This window comes from Pocillopora verrucosa, chromosome 9, assembly GCF_036669915.1.
Source record: "Pocillopora verrucosa isolate sample1 chromosome 9, ASM3666991v2, whole genome shotgun sequence".
Classification (NCBI taxonomy): domain Eukaryota; kingdom Metazoa; phylum Cnidaria; class Anthozoa; order Scleractinia; family Pocilloporidae; genus Pocillopora; species Pocillopora verrucosa.
Genome location: NC_089320.1, coordinates 4501841 through 4521258, shown reverse-complemented (window position 1 = coordinate 4521258; position 19418 = coordinate 4501841). Strand labels below are relative to the sequence as shown.

General features: G+C 38.3%; 1 protein-coding gene and 1 long non-coding RNA gene across 2 annotated transcripts; one reads left to right on the top strand and one right to left on the bottom strand.

Moving 5' to 3' along the window:
* The first annotated feature begins 239 nt into the window (after positions 1 to 239).
* LOC131786197 (cellular tumor antigen p53-like) lies at positions 240 to 8681 on the top strand. Its single transcript, XM_059103210.2, has 16 exons — positions 240 to 395; positions 520 to 554; positions 1900 to 1952; positions 2779 to 2921; positions 3131 to 3179; positions 3323 to 3352; positions 3743 to 3812; positions 3916 to 4023; positions 4312 to 4422; positions 4665 to 4776; positions 5263 to 5387; positions 6061 to 6128; positions 6289 to 6368; positions 6875 to 6932; positions 7446 to 7483; positions 7709 to 8681. Exons 1-16 carry the CDS (start codon positions 277 to 279, stop codon positions 7965 to 7967), a joined length of 1458 nt encoding a protein of 485 aa, XP_058959193.2. The 5' UTR covers positions 240 to 276; the 3' UTR covers positions 7968 to 8681.
* Positions 8682 to 14787: 6106 nt separating this feature from the next.
* LOC131795045 (uncharacterized) lies at positions 14788 to 18215 on the bottom strand. Its single transcript, XR_010718638.1, has 2 exons — positions 18009 to 18215; positions 14788 to 16770 (listed from the first exon to the last, which is right to left on the bottom strand). It is a non-coding gene; the product is annotated as an uncharacterized lncRNA (long non-coding RNA).
* Positions 18216 to 19418: the final 1203 nt, after the last annotated feature.

Genomic DNA, 19418 nt, shown 5'->3' with positions numbered 1-19418 from the left:
GATAGACACAGACCAGATTTAAAAACACCTTTTCGCCGCCAGCAATAATTTTGTGATTTTCTTGTTCGCTTTTTGAATGGCAGGTGTCAGGAGAAAATTAGAATGAAACACAAAAAAGGCTTTATAATATTTTTTCTTCGTGGACATAATAGCCATCGGAAGCGAAAAAATACAATGGTGTCATTGATTTACGATGACCCGGAAGAGAAAAATAGTTTGATGAAAATTGGACGCTGCAGTTGTGCATCGGCATTCGAGCTCATCTCTCAGACAATCATGGGTGACTCGTACAACCTGGTCGAAAAAATCGATGCAGAGATGAAAACGTTTCCCTGGAATTATCCAGATCAGTACGTCCTGTCAGAGTTTATTCCGAGTCCATGTAACTTTACGGGGTACGTGCAATTTCCAAACTTACATTGAGAAATTTAATATATATCTTATCCGCGCAACTTGCTGAGGTTTAGATTACTTTTTCTAAGTTATTTGCATTAATTTTAAGTTCTTGCTATTTCTAAGGGAATTCGAAGGTCCTTTGAAAGTTGAAGGTTCAGGTAAGTTATGTTGCAATTTTTTCTCCTAGAATTAATTTCGAAGCCTTGCTAACGTAATGCATTCGCAGTTAAATTTTTTTAGTTACATCTGGTGTTTAATCTTGACTGTAGACCCGCGTTTGGATAAGCCTCAAAATCGCTTATGGTCTGAATGATTCGAATTTATTTACTTAAGATAGATTCATGGCCGAAAGATTGAAAATTTGTTTGATTCTTCAAAAAAAGATTTGTAAAAGCTTACATAGTCAGTATCCAGACTGAGAAATTTATTGAATCGGACAGTTCTTACCAGAGATGGTAAATATTTGTACTTTGTTTCTTTTCTCTCGTGCAATAAGCCTTTTTATTCATATACTACAAAACAAAAACAGTAACAAAGATATTTCGCTGAACAGGGAAGTAACTACGGCGTTAGCAATAATTAAGCGCGTTCAATCACTTTGGGCGAATTTTGATTATTTTGCGATTGAGAAATTGTCGGATTACACGAACTTGATTTTAGTCGGTATATTTCTATATGAGCGGCGAGACAGAATGAGGTTTGGAAAATTTCCCAGCAATTAAAATCGCCCCTTGTTTAAGAACGAGTGTTGAAATTTAACAGGTGTGCGTTAGTCTCAACAAACCGAAGTTTGATGAAATTATCAATTCTCTCTCGATCTGTCACTCATCATTCACGTTGTCTTAAAAGCTCGGTTTTTTATTCGAGCGCTTTCTTAAGCTGACGAGTGCTGTAATTCTCCTTACGTTTTCATTGAAATTGCTAAAGAGAAAATAAGTTTCAATCCCAATTACAACAAAGAACTGAATGGTCTGATGATCATTAATCCATCTGATAAGCCTCGAATCAATTAAATGACGAGAATTATTTCAATGAGTGAGCTCGATCGTAGAGCCTACGCACAAAGGTGCCATTCGAAGTGGCACCTTTCGTGCGCTTTGGTCCGTCAATAATTTTTGCGTAAATCAACTTAATTTCCAAAAACACTTCTAGTAAGCAGCTTTTTTTTTTGAAAGAAACAGTTTTCTCGTTTAGGGAGGAAAGCACAAGTTTCTTGAATGCAACGTTATTGATCCGTCATTTCATACTTCGAATTCTTGTCAGCAGTAGATCAATTACGAATTCTTTGAGTGTTTGCGGACAATACAACTCACCATAGCTGCGTTTGTTTTCAAAAGAAAGGTCGCTTCTCTTTGCATTATTAAAATGATGCAAACAACACGCGAAAAGTTACTCGAGTTGTAAAGCGCAATGTCCTCTGAAATTCGCGACAGCTAAATACTGTATTTTGATTGCACTGTCACTTAGTTATAGGTATTTACAAGGAATCTATTGAATTTTTAGATCAACTTGACACAGAACACCAACATGGAACGATGTTGTACCCACACGATCCGGTAAGCTCTGATTCTCATTAAGTGCGTGTTAGAAATTTTCTTTTCTCTCGTTCCAGTACAGCTTGTGATTCACTTTCAGAGTGAAAAGAGCCAAACATTCGGGATGACGGATGTTTTATTGGTTATTTCACTAGAAATTTAGCTTAAAGAAAGCTGTTTATTTTCCAAGCTACCAACTATGACACATTTCTTCCATTCCGCTCGACATAGGGGAGCGAATATATTTATTAAAAAGGCACGTAAATGGTAACTAGACAGAAACAGAGAGAAGGTTTTTCGACTAAGGATAAGTTTGGATCCTTTTGCGAGGAAGTACAACAGTACTTGAAGAACCCATTTGAGTTATAAAATACCTGCAGAGAATTGACTTGTATTTTCCTTGGACTTCGAAATTATTAAATGTTGTTCAACTGAACCAGTCATAGCAAAAAAAATAGCTTCTTAATTCGAGTTTTGAAAGTGCTAGGTTGCAATTTTCTTAGTAGTTAAAAGTTAACTCCAAAGTTGGGAAGACCTCAAAATATTAGCTTTCTAAAAAAGAAAAACTTTTAGAAGAAGGCAGAAAAAGAACCAGAATAGCTGGTGACTATAACAGGATTTTTTTCTTTCGATATAAATACAGTTTTAAGCATGCTAATGGTAAGAATAGAGAAAAATATCAATTAGGATTGTTTGTTGATCCAATATCAAATTCTCCAAACTAAAATCATAAGAATCGTATGGGAGACAGAAAGAAAAATTGAGAAAAAAAACCGGGAGAAAAGTGCAGATAGTAGAAACAAACAATGCAAACATTACTGATGGGTTCCTTGTTTGGTTATTTCAGCCTGAAACCTTGTTGCTCCCTACGAAAGAAACTGAAGAGTTCTCAGAATTCGTCGAGCCCCTGACGCCGACGCCTCTCAGCCCCAGGTTTCCTCCTCATACCCTCATGAATTTATCCCCGCCGCACGTGACGTCACCGAGCACGTGAGCAATGACATCTGTTTACTTTCTTGGATATGAGAAAGTTACTCTAGAAATTTAACCAGGTCTTACCGAAGTTTCCTTTTTGCATTCTTGCATCGCACCTCTTCCATCTTCCACACGTATCTCATTTATCGTAGTTTTTCATACTTCAGAAGTCAGGTCTGATTGAAATTTTTCCGATAAACAATAAATTTCTTCTTTTTGTTCAGGAATGAGTTTCTTGGTGACTTCAACTTCAGGATGATTCTTGAAACCCAGGTAACACTGTGCCCCTGATTTGTGACAGTTTTTATCTCCAGCTAGTTCCAGTTGCAACTCAAAAGTAACAGAAAGTTTTTAACTTTTCGTGGCCATTTTTAGAGGCGCTACTAATCACGTCATTTTGAATGTTCTCTTTACAGCCTAAGAAAGTTGCCAACCCGGACTGGATTGTGAGTATAAGGAATAAGTTGGTTTAAATTTTTCCAGGGAATTATTTTCTCTCTCGGCCAATTGACTTTTACTGAAAAAATTATAGAGAAGAGAGAGTTTGCGAGTTAATTACGAATTCGTCAGCTAATCGACTTTTATTTTAAAAGATATAGAGATGAGAAAGTAAAGTAACTTTTATTGTGTCAAGTGTTGAATAACCAGGTTTTCAAGTTAATTACGAATAAAGAATAGTTTGAAATTCCTAGACATCGTGAACACAGTTTTAATCAGTGAAATATTTATTTCAAAACGAAACTTTTGTATGACAATCAGGTCTTTGTTTCTCCGATTCTCAAAATATCCCTAAAGAAATTTTAAGTTGTTTCATCTTACATGAATTATTTCGACAGTTCTCAGTGAGTCAGAAGAAGCTGTATATTAAGTCAAAGACTCCTTGTCCAGTCAGGTTTTTAACCACAGGTGAGTGATACCGTTATAAGTAGTCAATTTATTGATTTATTTATTGATTTATTTATTTCAATAACTGCATATATCATGTTTGGTCCATTTTTTTGGTACCCAGGCCCCCCGCCATCTGGAGCATTTATTCGCGCCATGCCTGTGTTCAGACAACCCGAGCATGCGAAAGATGTGGTGCGCTGCTGTCGAAATCATACCGCAGAACACTCTGGTAAGAAAAAAATTTACTTCTCATGTTTTTTTGGGGTTTGGCGGTAGTAATTTCTGAAGAGTTTTTCAGTGAATACGGTGCGAAGGCCATGCTAACGTAAACATCGCCAAGAGTCAGAGATGAATTCAAGCAGATTACCTCCAGCTTTCTGCGCGGGAAAAAACCGTGAGAAAGAAAAAATTAATGTTGGACCCAGTTGAATGATATTTTCCAGATTCTTCTTGGGCAAAACTTATAACAGAGGAAGTTAATTAAGAGAATTCTTCAACTTGGTGCCTTTGTTCTTAGGCCCAGCGACGGGACATTTCCTCCGCTGTGACAACCAGGAGGCTGAGTACGAGGAATGTCCTCAGACCACCAGGCACTCTGTCAGGATACCACTGCGAGGACCAGCTTCAGGTGAGCCTTACAACTGATTTCGCAAACTGAATAACAACCTAAAGTGTAGACCTGTCAGCTGTCTTATACGCGGACAGACGCAGGTGAAAAATCCACAATTCCCTTTGAGTTCTGCCTCTTGCTGGTCGTAAAGGGTGGAAATTGAAAATTGGAAATTGAAAAAGTGTGTTTTATTTCGGAATAGCTGTATTTGGTCATTTCTTAGTTTCAAACACATTCTAACTGAAAATCATTGTTTTCAGCTGACGACGCAGATGATCTCGGAGTACATGAACTGTTCTACTTCATCTGTAATAACTCCTGCGGGGGTCTGAATAGGAGACCTATTCAAGTCATCTTTACCCTGGAAGATCTGTAAGTTATGAGTCACCTGTGTTGAAAGCATGTGTGACAAAGTAACGTTACGCAACAGTCATTATTTATTACCAAAGGGAGAGGGGTCGGAGGATTTTGGTTGTGCCATGATAAAATTATACCTGACCCCTCACCCCTAAAGCTCTGTAATATTTCTATGACCCCCCTCCCCCCTCATTGATAGTCAATTGGCCATCAAGTTTCTAAAGTCCCCCCCCCCCTCTAAATCTCCTTTGGCGACGACTGATTTACCCTCTGTTCCCCTTAAAAACCATGTGATCCTCTCAAAATTCCTCTGAAGCCCCTGCCCCCCTCCTCAGGCGATGTATAATGACTGGTTTCCAAAGACCAAAGACGGTGAAGATTGACACGGATTACAAAGTGACCCGATCCACAATTTTAGACTACATTTGTCAAGATGTGCAGGCAGTGATTCAGCTTAATTACCTGAATAAGAGTCGAAAATTATATTTTTTTCCTATTGAGAACCGGAAGCGTAGTCCTGGGGAGATGTTACGTCAACGTCAGAGTCTGTGCATGCCCAGGACGGGACTCAAAGCAAGAAATAGAGGCGATTAACCGTCCTGGCAAAAGGAAAAAGCCTAAAGCAAGTGAGTTGGTGAACATTAGCAATTTGAATTTTAGAGTCAATTTCATGGCTTCGGTTAAAGTCGATTTAAGGTCTACATGCACTTTTGGTGCATGGAGTTAGATTTCTCGAAAGAGGTGACTGCCATCGTTAGCTCCTTTAATTCCAGAGAACCTGATTTTGTATTGATGAAGTGATTTTTGATTTGGCATCGTAAAGTTAAAGCCAATGTACTTACTACTGCCAATAAAAGCACTGGTAGATATTACAACGAGCCAACGATAAGTCAAAGTAGACCAACGTAAGCGGCGTAAAGCGCGGGAAAACGCGAGCAGCCAAGCCGCAATTGGTCAGTTAAGATTGGTTGGCGTGAGTCAAGATTAGTCGGCCTGAGGTATTTTTATCACTCAAAGACAAGAGCAAAAACCGAAGCAACTTTGGTTTAAGTGGGGTAAGTTTTTAAATAAACTGTGGTACTACGTCGGTGGGAGAGTATAACAGGGTAATTTGGTTTTATCAACTGAGTTGATAACGTAAATTGGCCACCGTAAAGACTTAAAAAAAACTGACGTTTCGAGCGTAGCCCTTTGTCAGCTTTTAAACTCTTTGCAGTGGCCAATTTACGCTATCAACTCAGTTGATAATACCAAATTACCCAATTCTGGATTAACCTAGGTTTTTCTTTCTTTCTGTAGATGGAAACGATTTACAGTGTTTTGGCTCGAAGATGTCCAAGGAAGACAGCACAGTTTACAACCTTAAGGTAAATTTAACGTAAAAAGAGAAAAAAGTCTTCGTGCATGCGCACTCTGTTTCTTTCTCTATACATATGTTGAAGCATGCAAAGCTACCTACATATAATTTTAAGCTTACTAGCCTGGCTGTGCATGGCATTGCTGACAGTTTTCAATGTTTTTTTTCAGATCTGCGGATTCAATAATTATCTGATGATGAAGAGGATCGCCATTGCACTAGAATTATTTGCAAACATGGAAAACAAATTGTGAGAACAAATTTATGATTCTTTTAATTCGCTTTTGCTCTGAAACGTCTTCCTTGGTTTTTGTCAAATCAAAACACAATTTACAGTTATCTAAACCTCGATTGTCTTACAGCCATACGCAGAACTGCAGAACTGTTTGTCTCTCGATCTCGGACTTTCAAGACTGCCACAAGAGTGTAATTTAATCTTTTCATTGACGACCTGTAATTATTTATCGACGGAGTGGGGGTAGGGGAAGAGAATTTTAGCTATGTCCCAATTAAATTAACCTGAACTCACCCAAAGGCTCTGTAGCATTCTAACGAACCCCCATCCCACTCATCGACAGTAACACATGTTCCCCCCTGTATACTTTGTCAGCAGCGCTTGAGCCCTCCTCCGCCCCACCCGAAGACAAAGTGAACCCTCTCCCCAAAAAACGCCCTTCGACCCCCGGGTAATAAAATAATGACTGAGTCAATCTTCTGTCATTGAATGTGCTAATGAGCAACTGTTGCTTTTTGCAGCACCGCGATGGAACCACAAGATTTAGAGATGCCAGATCTTACCGAATACACCCCTGAGGTAATTTCACTGACAGAGACATTATTGTGGCGAAAGTTTCTGAATCGTAATAAACACGACCCGTGAGGAACACGACACGACACGACACGACCCGACCCAAACCTCCCTCATTTTCTCTCCGCCACTAATACGGGCCAAACCTAAACCTCCCTCAAACCTCGACCCAAACCTCCCTCATTTTCTCTCTGGCGCTAACATCGGGCCACAAACCTCCCTCATTTTCTCTCTGGCACTAACATCGGGCCACAAACTTCCCTCAAATCTCGACCCAAACCTCCCTCATTTTCTATCTAGCGCTAATATCGGGCCGTTTTAGTACTTCGCTCCGTTTTACAAAGTGAGTGCCTGGGACAGCTATCTCAAGCCAAGAGATTTGATTATTGGCGATAACATCTATTGACTGTATCTGGTAACTGAAAACGTCTACAAAGCTCAGATACTACCAAAAGTTTAAAAAAGGGAAGCAGAAATTTAAACGGAAATTTACTTTAACTACGTTTTTCACATTTTCAGGATCAGGACAATTCAGAACCGGACTCCACTATAGTAAAGTAAGTATGCGGAGAAGGTACTTCTTAATAGCAACATGACTGCTTAGAGTCCAAAAATTATTGTCTAGGGTTAAGTTTAAGATGCGTGGAAAGTCCAAGTAAGAGATTGACTCACATGACCCGGCCGGGACTAGAGCCAGGGCCTCTCGATCCGAGGTTTAACACTCAAACCGTTAAGCCACAGCCCGCATAACAAATCTTTTTGGTCACGTGTTCTCACCACAGGTCGTCGATGAACGAGTCGTCTCCTCCACCAATCATGATGAGCCAGGAATCTTATCTTCATCCAACGCACACGGAGAGCTGGTACCCAGTCACACCACAAGATCAAGACAGCCAAATGCAATCCCAGCAGTACCCGCAGCAGTGCTACACGTATCGCCGTAAAACGATTTCCGTTGTCACCTTTACTGAAGAAAAAACTGATAAAATCATGAAAAAGGAGACAAAAGCAGACCCCGATCGAAAGAGAAAACTGGCATAAACTTTAGATATAAAACGAGGGCGACCTAGGAAAAGTGAAGTATAATTTTTTTACAAAGAGCGTTTTAAGGAAGACCAATGCATAAGCATAATCTTTGCTCTGTGTTAGTTTTTATCATTCCTAAAAGTTAATGCAAGTTTTATTATTGAAATAGTGCGCTTAAAAAAACTGCTACGGCAATATTTAACCGACCAAAAGGCACCCGACAATGACAAGAAATTTTTCACCCTTCAATTGTTCATTTGCCCCTCTAATTGCTTTACGCTTCCTTGCAAAATAGAGAATTCGGAAATAGACCAAGACAAAAATCTCTACTGATAATTTTAAGCGTTCTCGTTACCTGTTTGCTGGATAGTGTCTGTTTATCGTGGAGAGAATTTTCATGTAAATCACTTCTGGGAGGTTACAGGTTTAAATCAGTTGAAATAAAAGGTGCAGAAGTAAAGGAAGTTATTATATTTACAGGTTAGTACAAGCTTCAAGCGATCATATCGTAAGCAAACGATTTCGTTCGTGAAAAATGTTATGGGAAACTTAAAAATCGTAACAAAAAATAAGAAGAAGCAGTTATGTAAGACAGAGAGTCAGGGGGAAATTTGAAAGACTCCTAGTTTGTATAGTATGGAGTTGGGCAACAATCGATTGAATATTTTTGTATGAACCATTTATTTACAAACTATCTAATAAAATGAGGTGTTTTCCGTTTAATCTTAATCTGTCTAACCTTACTTTCTTTCACTGTATCCGGCTTGTTTCCTGTGCGGGGAGTAACGTATCTTGAAATACCTACCGAGTGAAAATAAGTAAATAGTTTTCTTTTCTTGAGACTGAAATATGTTGTAAATCGTAGCCAATAATTTCATTAAGTTATCTGTTGTCTGTACAGTTTCAGCTTGTGTTGTCGTTTTTTCCCAAGGCTTAGTTATATTCGAAAGTATTTGATCTCGTAATCAAGTCCTACTTGTCTAGTCGGTCGTCGTAGAACTGGGAACGAGACTACATAGTTGCATAGCTAACGCATCATACAGATAAAGATAAAATGATGAAGTACGACAGAGAGATGAGAATTATTCGCTGCACAACTCAAGCATCAAAACTGAAGCCTATTCCAGACAGTCAATATGTGAGACCATGCGATCCTAGGAAATATTTTATATTAAATTTGATGTCGCTTTTCGGTCAACTCAGAATATCGCATTTCCGCGGTCAAGCGCCCGGGTTGCTTATTTAAAATCTCAGCTAAAGGTGCTTGATCGAAAGGGTGCTTATTAAGTTTTCTTTTCAGCGAACTGAAACTTTAATAGTCTACTTGGCTAAATCTTAAAAAGAAAAACAACTACAACATTTAGTCCACCTTCACTATGGAGGTAGGAATAGCTATTGTCATCGGCCCAAAATTGACCCACTTTCGAGTAGAAAGACACGTGCATTTTAAAACATTGTATAATTGCTGGCCGCCTTTTGCAAAGCAAGGCCAGAAACTACCAAAACTTACGTGGTCCGAGAGTTTAAACATTGACGGGGAATTATTTATGTTTATATTGAAAACTCAACGTTGCTAACGCTCGCATATTTTAAGCTGAAGTTGAGGTCTGGCGCCATTAGACACGGTGAAGACACCTACCCATTCCGGAAAATACAACGAAAAATAAATTCAGTTTTAGCGAAGCTTTGGCGTTGTCGTCCTGTCTGCATTTAAGATCTCTAATCTCAGACTCGGCGGAGCATTCCTCTTATAATCGTTGCTAAGTCTCTGTTTGCTGCCTCAAAGATCCTTGTTATCTGACAAACCCAACCATTCTCCTTTCAGTACTGATTGCGGGTAGCTCTGGTCGTAATCGATACTCGACATGATTCTATCCCCATCTTTCACGGTCACGAATTGTCTACTGTTGAAGATGACAATAAACAATCCTTCCATCAATCTATATAGCCACGTTGTCTCCAATGCTGAGACACCGGCAACATTCCCTCCACTGCTTCTTCCAGTTCACTACAAAACAATGCTTTGCCTTTAAAACCTCAGGTCCGTCAAAATAAGGGGCTGTATTGACGTCGATGTACGGGGGCACAAGAATATGTCCCCTTAGCACGTCCATGAAAGACACGAAAAAGGAGGTGGAGGGAAAGAAGAAAAGGGAAAGACCCCCCCCCCCAAGAAAGACATTTCCAGCCACAAATGATCGATCCTTAACCCTTTATTCCCTCATATCAGCATGCATATTCTCCATACTGTTCTCTCTACATTTCCTAGGGTTCTGACAAGGAGAATTTGTTCAACAATCAAGGGTTTCTTTAGTTGGTGATCATGTCCTTTATTCTCATGACCTTAATGTCTGATTTCCGGGTGATGTTGTAAGGAGAAATTAGTTGTTAGTCACTCTTGGAGGTTTTAAAGGGTTAAACCTCTCGCTTGAAAGAAGAAGTACAATCCATTGCGCCAAGTATGTAGAGCGTCTATGAAATTGATTACGTGCATCGAGGGAGCAGCAGACAAAGAGGATAAAGCGTGGTATAGTTTTAAAATTCGAAGTCAGCTCAATGGTCCCGACATCCCACCCTTCAGTACAACATTTTCCGAGTTGACTGGCTCACAGCCACTCTGATCTGCTGCCAAATGTGGTTTGAACAAGTAGCGTTACGATTTAGAGATATTCTAAAATATGAATGAACGATTGTAACCGGCATGAAAGCGTTCATCGACCCCAAAAGAAAATTAAAATTGCCATAGATAAATTATTTGTATGATCAATGGCTCGCGAAGTCTGTCAGTGTTAGATTAAATTATTGAAAAGCTGGAAAATTAGCGGAATCAATAGTACCAAATTATGACAAAAATAATTCTCTCTTCATGACTTTGTTTAACCTGTCAACAAGACCGAAATTGACTTAAAAAAAGAGCAGGCCTCGTTTTCCCTGGTCTCCACGGTACCCAGAATTTCCATCAGCTGTGCACGGTTCTTCTTTGTTCCCCAATTTTGTTGTCATCTGAATTGACGTTAAAAATTGTTTGAATCGCGAATTATTCAAATGATCCTTCTTAACGAATTTAACTAGAAAAATTGAACAGTGTCACATCGACAAAGTGCTCGCCCTTTTCAAGAATGAAAACTTAAGCCAAATAATTGACCAAATCAACGCCTGAAGATTAATGACAAAAGATCATTTTTTAAAACGTAGGTTTTTCGAGAGGTAAATAAAACAGTCAGCATATATTTACTTTGTATAATTTTTATTTTGAGAAAACGATAATGCTAAATGACAACTATAAACCTAGTAATTATTTTGAGGGCGCTAACACAACAAGAAATAAGTAAAAAAATTATTTTTATTTGATAACCACATACAAGTGTCTTGCTCTATTATGTCCTGTATTCGCTGACGTACTGCCTCAGCAGCATCTCGTTGCAGCCGGAACTCCACTGCAGTTCGGTCTAAAGGTGTGTCATTACAAGGCGTGGGGTTTCGGTCGCACGACAACTCCAATGGGTGGAGATGTATCCTGCAAGCAGGGTACAATATTATTGTGATAATTTTGATTTTCTTCCAATTTGCTATTTAAAGCACTGTACTCATGTATTTTTCAAAGCTTAGCTGAAAATGGTCTAAAAGATTATGTTTGTGTCATGATTTACATGAAAACAATGTGACAAGTAAATTGAGTGGACAATTAAAATGCACCTCTGTGCAGCTCAACACTGATATAATTGTTTTTCAGGGTTCCATGGCCAACCATTTTATGGAGATGGAATGCAAGGTAAGAAGATGTTATCATGACTTTTGTTTTCTTTTTCTTTTTTTTCTTTGGGGGGTGGATGGGGTTGTTTATATTTATTTCTTCTTCATTGTCTAATAATGTCCTAAAATCTCATTGCTTTAACAGTTGGGACAGTTACAGAAGACCTCTCTTTACATGGTGTACGAGGTAAAATGATACAAGTTTAAACTGTGATTGTTTTAAAGACAAAAAGACAATGAGGATTCCCCAGAGAACTGATTGGAGGATAATTATCGACAAAATGAAGGAACTGTTCACAACTGATCTTTTCCACAGGTTGCATGCACCTGGTCAAATATTTATAAAAGAAAAAAAAAGCGTAATGTGAAATTATTTTCACACTAGACTCAAATATACAGCCAGATACCTAGTGAAAAGTCAGGACATGTAAAAATAGAACTGCAAATACATGCCAAATGATACACTGCACATAGTTAAATTGCCTCAATGCACTGAAACCAGTTTATTTGCAGAACTCGTTTCAGAGTGCAAAATATGAAGTAGACTACAGCATGAATTTAAGAACATGAATCAATCGAATATTTGACTTTGTTTTTTCATTTTGTTTACATGTGTGGCACTCATCAGATTAAGTTTTCTTTGCTAAATCCAAATTGATTTGGTGTTGTTTTGAAATTAACTTGTACATGCACAATACTTTTCTATGTATGTTTATCCTGCTTTATAATTAAATACCTACCACACCCCTCTTACAACACTCAACCAGTTGTGTTTCCTTCTGGACACTTGATCACCAATTATTATTGATTTTTATTTTAGGGGCTCCCTGCAACACTCAAAGCAGAACCAGTGAGGTTTGGAGGTGCGAGAATATAATGGAGGTGGCTAGAAACAATGTGGAACTGCCTATGCTGCCACTCCTAAATCATTCTTTTGAAGAGGTGACTAAATACAATTATTAAAAAGAATTATTTACATTAAGTAAAGACTATAATGCAATTGTTATGATGCTACAGGCCAATATTCAATTCTTTTTTACTCAGTATTAAATTTATACCGAATTCCTAATTTACCTACAGAATAAAGCACTTAGATTGTAAATTCATTCCTGTCAAATGACAAAAACCATTTTGCTTGTTTGCTCTCTAACCATTTAAAATTGACTGATGGTTTTATTATAAATATTTTTTTTTTCGTGTATAGTTATGCTGGCAAGCACAAGAGGCTAGGCACCCAATAGTAGCTGTCCTTCTGGACCCAAATGGCCCAAATGATTTAAGGGAGGACATGCTAAGGTATTGACAATCTGTACAAATAATGCAGATGAGGCACGTAGGGCTGTAGAAGGCCAAGTGGTTAGACAGAAATTTACTTGGCTTGCTCACATTGGTCATTAATGCATAAAAATGAAATCCTCCATTTGTTATTATTACTTTGGCAAGGGCTCTTCAAAGGATGATGGCAGTAGGTTCCATCAATGAGGCTGAATGGCTCTATTGGGGAGCTGAAACCTCATCAGAAGAAGGAAGGAAAGGTAGGATCAAATAGTTACTTTTCTTTATGGTCAAAACCTAAAGCTTGTTAATTTATGTCATTGTTAAGTTTATTAATTATGTGCAGTATTGCTAAAAGCTGATTAAGTAAACTGCTTCTTGCCTTTGCTCATCTGACCAACTACACAAAACAACCCTTACATGTGAAACTGTTTGAAATGCAATTCACTCACAACAGAATGATTGTTTGCTTTTAAGACTATACTACACTAATAACTGGCAATATAACTCTAATTTAAAGATCAAATGTTGTTTTCATGAAACAGTCCTTGGGCTATATGTACATGAAAGAGTCAACGAAGACCAGATCATCTTGTTAGTGCCCTCTCCTCATCAAAATCCAGTCTTTGTCGCACGCATACAAGGTAATAACCTGTTAAAGAGATGATTTCAGATCAGATTTTTCATGGAGTCGCTTTTTTCAATGGCCTTTATGACAACTACATATTTGGTGATGATGAGCCAAACCTGCTATAAAAATGAATACGATGTGTAAATGCCTACAAATGCTGTGGTTTTTTTCATTATCAAGCAAATTTCATCCTGTCTTCTATTCCGAACAGCTGGTCCAAGTCTCGGACTCTCAAACTTATTTTCATAGGAGGCTTTGCACATGGTGAAAATCCAGATTAAAATTGGCCTATAATAAAAAACTCTCTTGAATCATTTTTAGCATCGGTTGCAAACAACCCTGGCCTTGGAAGTGTATGCGAGAGGGTCACCATGATGATCCAATCACTTGTGTTGCAAAGGTAATTTTGTTTTTTAAGAACTATTATTGAAATCTTACAGAGCAATGCACCACACCTCTGTTTAACACTTCACATTAACCATGTTACGCTGTTTACACAGGGAACAACTTGCCCTCCGGCGAGAACAGAGGACAGATAGGAAAAAGAAAGATAAGAAAAGTAAAGATGAAGGAGATGCTGCTGAGGTATAACCTTAAGGCATCATTTTTATGGAAAATTATGTGAATACATTCATTTATTCATTTTGTCATGCCTTTACATACCTAACAGGAAAGGAACTTATTTCAATTGAATTTCCAAAGGAAAGTAAAAGAACTTAGAGGAGCCGCAAATCACAACTTAGATTCAACTAGCCAAATTACGTTTTTTGTGAGTCAAATTCAGCTGAATTACAATAATTAAAATTTGAAAACACTCACACGAGGTTCATTCAGATGAAAACCAGGTTTAATCAACAGCAAGGGTGATTTCAGTGAGAACTACTCCCAGTTGGAATTTTCAGATGGAGGGGAGGGGTGTTATTAGAAAAATCCCTTTACCAGTTTACATTCAGAAATATTTGAATTTTTTTTTTTGGTTAGGTCAGACAGAAGAGGAAAAAAAGGGTTGCATCTCCTCCACCAGGCGAGGACTACACAAAAATTATCCTTTGCCTCAGTGGTAATAAGAAAATTGGCAGGTGGTTTAGGCCAAATGCTTTATTCCAGGTACATTGGAGTACTCATATTTATGTACCCAGAATGTCACAGTTTTGGAGAAATTACTACTGATTCAGGTTGAAATTATAACCATCTGCTAGTTTATTAACTCAATTGACTAAATTAAGCACTGGTAATCCCCTAAGTACAGTCTCACTAAGGGGAAAAAGCAGATGATCATGACTTTCACTAACACACTCATGGATTTTCCTTGTTTGCTATCTTATGGCTAGGTCATGATTCCTGAGTGCATTATGCCACCACCATAACAATGCCACCTCAATTCCAGCTGTTACTCAGCATGTACATGATACAAATATTTTGTCTTTGTAATTATGCAGGAAGTCTATGACTGGGCAGGATCTCTTGATGGCCTGCCACTACACTTCATAATATGGAGAAGGCAGCAAGTGGTGCGCCACCGTGAGCAATTACAGGGTCATGAGATCCTGGATGTAGGAGGAGTAAGTACTTCCTTAAATTAGGAGCAAATGAACAACATTTACTTTCACATCAGCTTGCCAATACTTTCTTGTCAAGACAGCAGCTACCTCCTCACTCATTCTTCAACTAAAAAGTACACTTTTTTTCTTTTGAAATTTATCACAGGAAGAAGAGGAGATAACTTCATCACTGCAATCACAGGTAGGGAATGTAAGGTTCATGTACCTTGTACAGTCTCTAAATAGTAAAATTAGTTTAATTAGAGAATAGCCTAAACAAGGGGCATGATGTGCATTCCTCAAGACACTGGTGGCCATCTTAAGTAGTTCCAGCTCCATGTGAAAAGTGAAATGCCAATAACTTATCTTTACCCAGGGTACTATGGGCTAGAATTCTGCCAATTTGGTCATACAGATTTCTGTTGACAAAGGCCAGACCAGTTCCTTCTATGACAGAATAATTTATTACTCTTTATCTACTTCTTATACTTTCAAGAAGGGAATTAATTTGCTGTCTTGTTCAAGGCAGTTTGGTGGATGACGTCATGTGTCTCATGGGATAGCAAGAACTTGAGCTTCAGCATTTCTCCTCTCTACTTCCTCTTTGAGCTTCTTCTCATAGGACTGCTTGAAGGTCCAAACCATTCTTTCCTTCAAGGTGTGAATCTGTGGCCTTGAAGTGCTCAATGGCTTTTGAATTTTCCATTTTCACTAAACAATAGTGATTGCAATTTTCTCTTTTCCTTACTGCTGTTGAGGAATTCTCCAAATGGATATTTGCAATAAACACAACAGCCAATACAATGTTTTGCTACAAGACAGAGCCCAGCTTACTGATTTCTTAGATTTCGACACTTGGCGTAAACAGAAAAGCTCCTTGGGACTAGGCTCTCTGTTAGCCGCGACACTTGGGGTAGACAGAAAAGCTCCTTGGGACGAGGCTCTTTGTTAGCCGCGACACTTGGGGTAGACAGAAAAGCTCCTTGGGACGAGGCTCTTTGTTAGCCGCGACACTTGGGGTAGACGGAAAAGCTCCTTGGGATGAGGCTCTTTGTTAGCTGCAACACTTGGGGTAGATGGAAAAGCTCCTTGGGACGAGGCTCTTTGTTAGCCGCGACACTTGGGGTAGAAAGAAAAGCTCCTTGGGACAAGGCTCTTTGTTAGCCTCGACACTTGGGGTAGACAGAAAAGCTCACTGGGATGAGGCACTTTGTTAGCCACAACACTTGGGGTAGACAGAAAAGCTCCTTGGGACAAGGGTCTTCGTGAGCATTGACACTTGGGGTAGACAGACATGCCTCCCTCTTCACAAGCATTGACACAAACAATGTCACTTGTTCTATTGTTTAAGCAATTCCATGGATAGTAGCAGTCAGTTTTACTGTATAAAGTGTATGAAGTGTTTTAAAATTTGTAAATTTAATCAATGAAGGATGGTGTGATGCACAAAGGAACAATGTGTATTTTAATTATGATAGTTACGCAGGACTCCTTTGAGCAGCACACTTCCCTTCCCTTGTTTTACTTGCAGGTGTCCTTCTTTGGGAATTTTCCTGCCAACAACAACAACAACCTTTCTGCAACTGTAGTAGGTAAGAAAACCTTGATTTTCATTAACCTGTAAAAAAAATAGCATTCTTAGTGCACCAATGAAAATGCTTGTAGAACGATTACCACCCCCTGGTGATACATAGTTCATGATATGACAGTGACCCACAAAATATTATTTTGTTTGAATAATAACAAACTCAGGGTTTCAGCTAAACATAAAAATTGTGAACAAGAAACACATAGAACCAAGTAACTCAACATTTTCTGTATGATCATAGATGAAAGCCAAGCTGTGGGAGATGCAGAGAAAGAAGAAGGGACTAAGGAAGAAGATCAAGAAAAAAAGCAGGAAAAAGAAAAGGAAGAGGAAAAAGGAGTAAGTAATGAAGAAGAAAAATTGGAAAATGGAGATAAAGGAGGGAATGGAGGAATACCAGCTGGAGTGGTAGAAAAAGAACATGAGGAAATAAAAGGAGAGAGAGAAATTAAAGAAAAAGAACAAGGTACAAAGAAAAGAAGGAGGGACAGGAGGACAACAGCCAAAAGAAAGAAGGCAAAAAAGGACCCTTCAACATAAGAGAAATTCGGTAAGATTATGAGTACGCAGAGTGTAAAAGTGTGATACAGATAAATGCTGCAGCATTTAACACAAATTTAAACTCTTTATGTCATGCGTGCAACAGTGAAAAGCTTTCAATCAAAAGTCTGTCAAGGAAAAACAAGAATATCAAAAATGGATTATGTACATAGGCTAGTAACAGTTGGCTTTTGTTCCTGAAATCAAACATGCTGACAAGAGATTTACAATTATAATTAGCAGAACAATTCTATGATGATTTGTAAATACATTGATTTTGTTTTTGAAGGATTGTGACAGCACCTGGAATTGAGAACGACGAAAATGGCAGACTTCATATTAGTTAATTTATTATTCACCTCCTCAACTTGTAGTAATTTCATGAACAGGTCATAAAATGTTCAATTCAGTTAAAAAAAAGTGAACTAGCATTTTAATAATGTCTAATTGTACCGCCCAAAATGTCTTCCTTGTGTTTTTTTGTCATGACTGCCAATTAAAGATATGGCTTTTGCAGTCTATAAAGAGGGCTAGGTCAGGGCGTTTAAAAACCAAGGTTAGATCAACAAGCATTGATTATTTTGTTAAAAGTGAACTGCTGCAGTTGTTTAATGGCTTTTTGGTGGATCTATTAACACATTCATAACTGGATTGAACATTTTAAGACCTGTTAATTATGGAAACCTCTTTGCTCTCAACTATCAAACCAATTCCTGAAAATTACTCACTTTTCACAAAATTGGCAAATCTGTCTTCATCTAGCAACATTTAATCAATCTGGATTCAAAAATACATTTCTCTCACTGATAAACACAGCTTGAACTGTACTTTAGCTTCTTTTAACAATTACAGTAGCCCCGCCACACTTTCTTAATTTCGTGAAATGTCGTCAATCAACCATGGTCTCTGATAATGCATATGTTCAGTATAGTTAATATTATTCTTCTTAATATTTGATTGCAAGGGATGAACATATATTACTTTTCAGAATTTTTTTTTTGTCATATTCTCCAAAAGATTTTCATATTTCATTAGAGTTCTGTTCCTTTTCCTTGTTAAAAAAGACCAATTAAAATAGAAACACGAAAGTGTATTGAGCTTATATAATAAAAATAGAATGTGTGTATTGTTGCATGTTGTTATGTATACTTTTTTGTGGGGTAAACTTGGGGTTGGTAAAATGGAGGGAGACACTTTCTTATTACACAACTGAGATTTAAAATAACCGAGAAACGTACACTCCAAGATTGAGCTTAAGTTTGAAACTGAACAAAATGTTACTAGAAACTATGAACCAGCAACTCGGAACACCCTCCCGCAAAGAGCCAATGCTCACCTTAGTGTAAATCATTCTTTGCTCTTCTTCTGTCACTCTTCTTCTTTTTTTTCGAATTCGACTGAAAACATACTCCTAAAAAGTCCCGAATTCACGAACTAAACTCGACAAATTTGCCAGAAACATGACCACTCTCGCTCGTCCCATGCTCCCTCCCAAGTCTTGGTACCAGATTACCTCTCATTTGCTGAATGAAGATTAAACCGAGCTCGATACCAAATCGAGCTCAATATGAAACCTATAGAATGCGAGGCAAACCGTGCTCAATAGAATACGTGGCAAACCGAGCTCGATAAAAATAAATGAGGTCGATAAGAGCAGATTGAGTTCGTCGGGCTCGTCTTTTTAATCGAGCACGATATAGTTGAATCGAGCTAGAATAGAATTGACTGCATTTCGAGCTCATTGAACCGAGGTTGGTTTGAAATGGTACTCGAATTGCTATTCGAGTACGGTGAACATGAATCGAGCCAGGTGCCCAGATACTAAATGTGGTCCGCTTAAGCTTAGATCTCGGGACTTGAAGTAACTTATTCGAACAAGAACGCAAAGAGTAGGAGCCGGTACAAAAGCTGAGCAAATTGGATATATAACTTGGTGAAAGTCCATTGATAGCCTTATATACTAACAATAAGATTTTATGAGTAATACGGTATTCAACCAATGTAAATTGGTTGTATGGCAACCAATGTAAATCTATTAAAATGGGAGTTATATGTTCATACTTACCATTACGCTTCCCATGACTCCCACTCACAACTCTCAGCTTATTAGAAAGAAACACACTTAACGTTCCGTTGTA